At 54.6% G+C, this 8,914-nt stretch overlaps 1 protein-coding gene across 1 annotated transcript; it reads right to left on the bottom strand.

Annotated features, from left to right (window-relative positions):
• Positions 1-2,778: 2,778 nt before the first annotated feature.
• IGFBP5 (insulin like growth factor binding protein 5) lies at positions 2,779-3,967 on the bottom strand. Its single transcript, XM_014954250.1, has 3 exons — positions 3,722-3,967; positions 3,458-3,577; positions 2,779-3,058 (listed from the first exon to the last, which is right to left on the bottom strand). Exons 1-3 carry the CDS (start codon positions 3,905-3,907, stop codon positions 2,927-2,929), a joined length of 438 nt encoding a protein of 145 aa, XP_014809736.1. The 5' UTR covers positions 3,908-3,967; the 3' UTR covers positions 2,779-2,926.
• Positions 3,968-8,914: the final 4,947 nt, after the last annotated feature.

The raw sequence follows: 8,914 nt of genomic DNA on the forward strand, positions 1-8,914 counted from the left end.
ACCCTGCAAAAGCATCAGCCCCAAAAGACAAGGTCCATGGGGAGCTGCTGTCCCTCTGCCCGCTCCCATCCCGCCCCGGCAGCACGTCTCCTTTCTCTGCAGCCAAAGGCTTTCAAGTTTTGGGAAATCAAACAACAAAACAAACAATTGAACGTACAAAAAAAAAAGAAGCAAGAAAGAGGGAGAGAAAAGGAAGGAAGGGTCCTGGGGAAGGTGGTACTGGCCTATTACAGTTGGGAGGTTTTGCACGGGGATCGGCGAGTGGAGGAGATGGTGGAAAGCAGTGACAACGGCGACCCATGGCCCTTGGGGTTGGCACAGGTGCCTCCTCCACCTGCCTTCTTCACCCCATTCTTCACCCCACCTTCACTGCACCGTTAGCCCCCACACCGTGATCAAACCAACCCTGCTCCATCAGCCCTGAGGAGCCCAGAGGGGTCACTCCCTCAGCCCAGCACCAGCCATGCTCCCCTCCAGCATCACAGGGGTCATCTTGCTCCTGTGGGATTTTTGGGGGGATAGATCTGCTTCTGGTTGCACCCCCTTCTTTGCAAGGGAAAAAAGCCTTGCAAAACCTCATCCAAAGCTCTAAACATGCCCCTCCAGGTCTCTGTGGAAGTCCATCTCGTGCCCATCATAACTCTGGGGGAAATAACCATTGGGCATCCAGTCCTGCCCTCCAATGGGGCAAGTGTCCTTGTGGTGGGGGCCTGCGGAGTGCTCAGGGGAGCAATGCTGTGCTGTGAGAGGCTACAAGGGTGCCAAATCCATGACGGAGAGGAGCCTCTGCTGGAGCCCCTTGGTGCCAAATCCCCCTTGTCCCATTCCACTGGTGGGGACCTGGTGGTGCCCTTTCCTCCCTGACCAGCTCTGGCATGCTCAGAAGGGCTTCAGGGGTGCAGAAACCTTCCCCCGAGATCGGCCGTGTCCTTTGGGCAGTTCTGGCTGCCAGCTCCAGCCGTGGCAGCGGGATGTGGTCCCCAGTGGGTGCGTGTCTGGCTCACTGGGATTGCAGTGCCCAGACCCCACAGCTCGCTTTCCTTTCCTTTCCTTCCTTCCCTTTGCTGCAGGATCTCTTCCCAGCACCAACACCCTGGAGACCCTTGTCATGGGGAAACGAGAGGCAACAGTCCCAAAATCGAACATAAAAAAATAAAAACAACAAAAAAGTCAGGAAGGCAGCTGAGGGCTGTCCCAGAGCGCCTGAGGCAGTGGATCTCCGTGGCGTGGTGGCTGCTGTCACTCAACAAGGAGCTGGATCCTGGGTTAAACGTAAGGGCCTGATGCAGGGACGTACTGCAGGGTGGCAGGAACCAGCCGTGGCAATCTGAGCGGTATCCTCAACGGGAAAGGATGGAGACTGGCATCTTCCTACCCACGGGAAAGGCTATCAACCAGCCTCAACAAAAATCCAAGACAAAACAAAGTGTAGGTTTGGTTTTTTTTTTTCCCCTGGAGCAAACCACTTTTTTTTTGGCTGTGAAAAAACATAATAAAATAAAATAAAATAAAAATCTCCATAGTTGGTCTTCCTCGTGGCGGCAAAGGGTGGTGAAGAGTTTTGGCCCCGATCCCCCTGTCCCCACGTAGGGATGCTTCAGTCTGGACAGCGATGGAATATCTGCGGTGTCGGCTCGGATGCAGCCCTCGGCGTCGGCGGGGCCCTGGTCCCACAGGCACCGATGCTCCTCCATGACTCTGCTCCCGTGCTTAGTCCCCCAGGTTATTGTTCTTGTTTGGGGAGGGAGGAGCATCTCTCCCCCTGCTTACAGTTAAGCCCTCCAGATTGCAGGTTTTGAGGCGAAGTTCTCCAAGGAGGAAAAGCCACGTCCGTGCATACACACGCTCACACACATGCACAAACGCTTCCACACCTGGATGGACAATGGTCAGAGTTCCGCTTGTCGAAAAAGATTTCTGACCTCCCGTTCGAGAGGAACCGGCCGGAGAAGGTTATCTTTCCTTTTTGGATGATTTCTTTTTGAAGTCCACGAATATTTTCAAGGGGGTATTCGTGCCGTTGCAGGGGCTGTGTTTCCCTCCCCGGCTCATCTCCAGACACGAGGCCAGCAGTCCCACTCCTCTTCCTGACGTGTCAAAATCTGCCTGGATCCGGGGCGGTCATTTGAGGCTGAAGTCAAATCATGTTGACTCGAGTGAGTCCCAGTGATGTGGGCAGGAGACTCTGGAGGACTGCAGCGAGGAGGGGGAATGCTGGTGCCTGCAAGGTTTTCTCTCGAGACCCTTTAGAGAATGACTGGCTAACCCAAAAAAAAAAAAAATTAACCCACCCAAAACCCGTACTGGAAAATCACCAACTCGGAGAGCTTCCTACATCGGGGTGGCCTCTGCTCATGGCAGGGGGTTACGGGTGGCATTGGGGAGAGGCGCGGGATGGCAGAGCGGCCGCGGCTGGTTTGTCTCTGGCTCTGTCCTTTCCTTGCTGAGTCCTTGTTGTCAAGAGGCTGCTGTAGATTCCGAGTCCTCAGTTTCTTCAGGATTTGTTTTTCTCCTTTCTGTTCTTATTTCTTTTCTTATTTCTTTTCTTTTCTTATTCCTTTTCTTTTCTTTGTTTTTCTTTGCTTCACTTTGCTTTTCGCTTTTCCTTTCTTTTCTTTTCGCTTTTCCTTTCTTCTCTTCTTTCTTTCTTTCTCTTTCTCTTTTTTCCCTTTTCCTTCCTTTCTCTTTTTTTTTTTTTCCTTCCTTTCTCTTTTTTCTTTTCCTTTCTTTTTTTCTTCTTACATGAGATGAAAGGAATCGGAGTCCCGGGGCGCAGGGCCTTCCTTTCTCTTTTTTCTTTTCCTTTCTTTTTTTCTTCTTACATGAGATGAAAGGAATCGGAGTCCCGGGGCGCAGGGAGGTGCAGAGGGGAGGGTGGAAGGGAGCCTGGGTAGGTAGTGATGGGGCGGAGGGAGGGGATGCGACTTCACTCCACGTTGCTGCTGTCGAACGCGTGGCACTGCAGGTCTCCACTCAGGTAGTCAGTCCCTGGCAGCTTCATGCCGTATTTGTCCACGCACCAACACAACCCACGCTTCCGGCCTCGGGAGGGCTTGCACTGGGGAGACACCCAAAGGCAAAGATCAGGAGATGGCCACCAGCCGCCACGTGCCTCCCTCACGCTGGGGATCACTGAGGGTCAGCCCCGCACTTTGCCCCTTCGACCCCAGCAATGCAAACCCCTGGGTAGGACCTAGTTCCTGCTCTCTGCTTTCAGCACATCTCCAACCCAGGGCTCTCTGATTTTCCCTCCTCCCACACCAGCTCCTTCAGGATGCTCTCCTCAGGCCAGATGGCGCTCAGAGCCATCTGCAAGGCCACCCACCGCCAAACACGCCTGAAGATGCCCACAGAAACTTTCCCACCAGCCCAGCAGAGCAAAAACCTCCAGCCTTTCCATTCAGGGCAGCAGACCCTCCCTGTGTGGGAAACATCCCCTCATAGGGCTGTTTCTTACCTGCTTCCTCTTGTAGAAGCCCTTTCGGTCACAGTTGGGGAGGTGGACAGCACGGGGGACCATCCGCTGGCTGCTCTTGAGCTCCTGCAGGGATGCCTCCATGTGCCTGCGGCAGGGACCCTGCAAATGGGGCAAAGCTGGAGCATGAGGAGGGGAACACCACGCAGCAAGCCTCCAGCCCCAAATGCCCCCAGGTCCCCTGTCCCCTCCCGCCGGCACTTGCTCCCCAGAGGAGCCCCGTGGAGGGCAGGTGAAGGCACTCACCAGCTCAAACTCTTGCCGGAGCTCGGGGATGACAACCCGGGGGTGTGCCGTGTTCTCGGCCATGCCCACAAACTTGGCCAGGGTCAGCTTCTTCCGGCGGTCCTTCTTCAGGGCCTCAGCCTTCATATCGGAGAGGCGGCCATGCTTGGGCCGGTAGGCCTTGGGCGGGTAGGTCTCCTCTGTCATCTCCGATGTGGTCGGCTCCTCATGCTCTCGGGACTCCCGTTCTGGAAGGGAAAGGGTACCAAACCATCAGGTCTCCGTGAGATGACTGGGGCTTGCTTTTGCATGGAGAGCCTCCTGCCTGAGCCCAGAGGACATCTTTGCACCAGGCAGGACAGGAACGAATGACCAAAGAAATCCCTTTCCCAGCTGCTACCTATAGCCCTGGCTTTATCACACTGTGTGGGGCTTGTCATGGCTTTTGTGTAACCCTGGAGCTCAGGATAGGAAGGTGTCTGAGGGCATGGAGGAGTTGGGGGTCAGGATGGGCTCTTACATAAAATGCTCTCATCATTTGTGGCATGTCAGTGGAAAAGGACTGGTGGGAGGGTTATCTCACACCCAGAAAGAAACAGTTGTCACACAAAATGTGGCAGAGAAGCCCCTGTTTAACCATTAAGTGACAAATTCACACCCCACCCTGCCATGCAGATGCAAGAGCAAAAGCCAAGGATGCTCGAAGATGAGACAACTCCGAAGTCAAGGTCAATCCCACAGCAAAGCCACCACACGACTGAGCAGACACTTGGGCAGCAACGCCAAAGACGTGGCTCACAAGTCCAGGGATCTCAAGGTTCCTCAGCCTGCAGCCCTCCATGCTCATAGGACCAAACCAGCCCCCGTCTGCTGGCACACACCGAGCAGCCAGCAAAGCCCTGGGTAATGCTGCTGAACGGTGCTGCCCGACCACAGTGGCCACCGGTAGCACTGCCAGCAAGGGAGGAGCGTGTTTAGGCTCTGTCCATGGCCGTCACCTTCCTATAGACCCCCGGATTGCCCCAGTGTGACCCGTGCCGGCAGGATGCAGCCAGGAACGGTTATATATAGGAGTGAGCTGGTGACAGTCTAAACTTAGATGACTTGTGACATTTAGTATGGCCACCGGAGTGAAAAAGGGTTATTTCTGGACTAAATTTGAAGAGAGTTTAAAGCTCTCAAGACTCCCAGTCTCCCAGTCCCAAGTTCCCAGCAGCCCTGCACTGATGCCAGGTTTGTGCTGGGGCCAGTGGGCAGGCATGAGGAAACCCACCACAGCAGGAGGAAAACCATCAGAGTGGCTGAAATCCCTCCCTGCATGGTGACTCCTGTGACTCCAATGCCAGGGAACCTGGCTCATGCCCTGTGCAACCCTACAGTGAAGACAGCAGGACACCAATTTTGCCCCTCCTTGCAACATCACTGTTGAGACAGAAGAAAAAGGATGAACATAAAGGTGGATAAACCTCCCCATAACCAGGCAAACATGAGTTTTCTTGTAGTTTGGCATGTCTGCGGAGCCCAGAGGCACCCCAGGGAGGAGGAGGATGGCTCTGCCCCACCAGACCGCCCAGGGATGCCCAGGGGATGCCGGGCACACTGTGCCCAGATGCACTGCTCAGCAGCAGATGGCAGCACCAGCCTGTCACACACACACACAGCGGGGTGGCCTTGGAGATGACCAAGGGGACAGGCTGGTCGCTGGACCCCCAAGCCTGCCACAGCTGCCAGTCTCCTCTCCCTTCTTGCCAAGGTGGACCTACCCTCTCCCAGCAAAACTGGAAACTTTTCTATGGCCACTTGTCTATTAGAGCAGCCCCTTTTTTTTTTTTTCCCTCTTTCCATGCGAACAGAGCTGGGTCAACATCTCAGACCCAGCACCATCCTAACTACACACAGCAATGTAATTGACCCCACGCACCACCATGTTCTTATGTTTGTTTTTTTTTTTCTTGCTGCAGGACTCAAAGGCCCCCAACAGGTTGGGGCTCTTCTATTATAAGGGGACAACAGACAAAGGATAGGGAAAAAAATTGATTAATTGGGAATGATCTTGGAAATGACACTGTACAAGGTGCAGTAGAATAGCATCCTTCGCCACAAAGACATTGTGGCAATCTGAGGTCTGTAAGGAGACCAGAGATATCCACAGTGACTAAGCCCTTCCACAGCAATGAAACACGCTGTGATCTGTCCCAGGAATCCCCTCTGGCACTGACTGCCAGGGCTGGACACCACAAAGCCAGGGCATCTCCCTGGGCTGCTCTACAGTAATTAAGGGGAAGGCAGGATTCACAACGGTGCAGGCAACCCTACAATAACACAAGAGGGGCACAGCTCATTACCTCTGCAATAACAAATACAAGAGGCACAGCTACCTGGGCAAACCTAAAATAACAAACAAACAGGACAAGGCAGTGAGGATTCAGTCAGAAGAACAGTACGGGGTGTCCAGTCCCCTGGACTCATGGTGCAATGGGTGTTTGCAGCAGCTTCAGCCTCTGCAAACACCTTATTTCTCTGCTTCCTGCAAGCGGGCTGGCAGGCCCCCAACAGGTTGGGGCTCTTCTATTATAAGGGGACAACAGACAAAGGATAGGGAAAAAAATTGATTAATTGGGAATGATCTTGGAAATGACACTGTACAAGGTGCAGTAGAATAGCATCCTTCGCCACAAAGACATTGTGGCAATCTGAGGTCTGTAAGGAGACCAGAGATATCCACAGTGACTAAGCCCTTCCACAGCAATGAAACACGCTGTGATCTGTCCCAGGAATCCCCTCTGGCACTGACTGCCAGGGCTGGACACCACAAAGCCAGGGCATCTCCCTGGGCTGCTCTACAGTAATTAAGGGGAAGGCAGGATTCACAACGGTGCAGGCAACCCTACAATAACACAAGAGGGGCACAGCTCATTACCTCTGCAATAACAAATACAAGAGGCACAGCTACCTGGGCAAACCTAAAATAACAAACAAACAGGACAAGGCAGTGAGGATTCAGTCAGAAGAACAGTACGGGGTGTCCAGTCCCCTGGACTCATGGTGCAATGGGTGTTTGCAGCAGCTTCAGCCTCTGCAAACACCTTATTTCTCTGCTTCCTGCAAGCGGGCTGGCAGCTGGGGACTAATGTGGAGCCCTTTTGGCAAGGGGAGATGGGAGCCACAGGAGCTCAGTGCCCTACGGAGGGAGCTGAGGGCTGGTGTGCATGGAAAGCTGCCCAGCTCCCAGCCCAAGCGCAGCTCTTCTTGCAGGGCCAAAAAAGCTCCTGGAACTGACCCTCTTCACCTTCCCCGGCACGCACGGGTCCCTGCTCACGTAGCAGTATGACAAGGGATGGCTGTGGTGAAGCTCCTCTGTCTGCTGCTCAGCAGCGGTGTCTACTTTGGGTCTTCATTTCCCAGTGAGAACCCTGTGGATGCCTTGGAGGGATCCCTTTCCACCACCCTCTGATGACTTTTAGCCTAATTTCCTCCAGCAACACAGGCTGAAGCAGTCCCTGCTCCTGCACCTGACTGTCTGTTCCCTAATTTGATACTAACAAGCCAGTTTTGACAAACTGAAGGACGGCATTCTCTGACACACAAACTCCTGACGAGCTCTGGGCAGCTGGTGAGGGACCTTGCTGGTGCCAACACGAGCGGGAAAGGCAGAGCCGGGGCAGGCGGCACCCACATGCTCCCCCTCCTTCACCTCCTGGAGGGTTCATCCACATCATCCTGCAGCAAGGACCAGACACCCACCTCAGCATCTCCAGAGACCTGCACCCTCCTGTCCATCCTCACCCACCAGCTTGTTCGTTAACCTCCATCTGCCACCCCGGGCTGGCTCGTAGCAGGCAGCATTGGCACCACTCTGTGTCTGCTCCGGAGGAGACGCTGGCAGGAGCAATGCCCAATTTCCCTAAATGAGCCCTAATTGTGCCTGTCTGAGACTCAGGAAGGAGGCTGGAGTTCCTCCTCCCTCGCTGTCAGGATCTGGCCCGCGGCGCAGCCCCTTCCCGCCTACTCCCATCCTCCTTGCCAACCTGGCGATTGGGTTTCAGGCTGGAGGGAGAGGCAGAGCGCGCTGCATCTCCGAATTTCAGCTATGGGCACAAGGCATAGGCAGGAATACCCTACTCACCGTGTCCCCAGCCAGGGGACAGTGGGAAGGAGGAGCTGGGTGGCTCTCACATCTCCATCCCTTCTCTCCACTCCTCAGGAGGAGGCGACCTCTCAGCAGAGCTCCCAGGCTCACTGGCCACACAGAAGAATGACATTGCCTGCTAAGCTGAGGATGCCTGGCTAGCTTGGAGATGAGACCTGGGCTGCTGCCACCTCAAGGTGTTGACCCTACAGCCAGGGCAGGAGACTGAACTCAACTCAGAGGCACTCCATGGCTTCCTCCTGGTGCCACAGTGCCCATGGAGAACTCAAGGAAAAAGCAGCAAGCATCTGAAGATGCTCCTGACACAGGTCAGGCCTGAAGGGCTGTGCTGTTGATCTCCTAAGTGATGCAGGCTCCCATGAGCCCCGGGAAGCAGAAAATTCCTATAGAGGAACGTGGACTGTCCTCTGCCCCAGGGCTAAAGGCTTGGTGCCTTCTCCAGGCTCCAGGCTGGCCACAGGGAGCTCCACAGCACGAGCTATTTCCAACCCTTTCACCCTGCCCCTACAAAAGGGACATGGAATAGCAAAATGCCCGGCAGAGTTTCTGGGAAGCTGCCAATCGCTCCTGTCCTTGACAGACATCGCCCAGAGCAGCCCATGCACCTTCCTGCACCTGGGCCAAAACCCAGCCTGGGTGCTCCTGTGCTCCAGACGCTCGGGACACGTGTGAGGTCCCCACAGGGTGGGTGGGTGTTCACACGTGGGTGCAGGGCGTGTGGGAACACCACCTCCCCGCCTGCTGACATGACAGAGCGGAGCAGGAAGCTTCTTCCAGATCGCTAGGAGGCTTGAATTTTCGTAACACGTTTTCATCGGTTTCTGGCAGGAAGGCAGGAAAAGTATCTATTGACCGCTGCTGCTAATGATCCGTGCCTGTGGGCACAGCCCACTGCTAGAGGACTCGCTGTCCTGTTCAAAATTCGCCAAAAAAGCCACATGCACCTAAGAAGGACAAGCCCAACCACAGCACAGCCTTGCTAAACAGCCCTCTTGATTATTATCATGATTATTATTATTTACAGCGTGAGCGCAACATAATACACCGCTTGAGCGGGAAGATAC

The sequence above is a fragment of the Calidris pugnax genome, unplaced genomic scaffold (assembly GCF_001431845.1).
Source record: "Calidris pugnax isolate Ruff unplaced genomic scaffold, ASM143184v1 scaffold103, whole genome shotgun sequence".
Classification (NCBI taxonomy): domain Eukaryota; kingdom Metazoa; phylum Chordata; class Aves; order Charadriiformes; family Scolopacidae; genus Calidris; species Calidris pugnax.

Coding starts and splice junctions, on each gene's coding strand:
- IGFBP5 (XM_014954250.1), bottom strand. CDS start 3,907: ATGACAGAGGAGACCTACCCGCCCAAGGCCTACCGGCCCAAGCATGGC. Junction 3,578..3,721: donor TCCGGCAAGAGTTTGAGCTG/GTGAGTGCCTTC, acceptor CCCCATTTGCAG/GGTCCCTGCCGCAGGCACAT. Junction 3,059..3,457: donor GCTTCTACAAGAGGAAGCAG/GTAAGAAACAGC, acceptor GTGTCTCCCCAG/TGCAAGCCCTCCCGAGGCCG.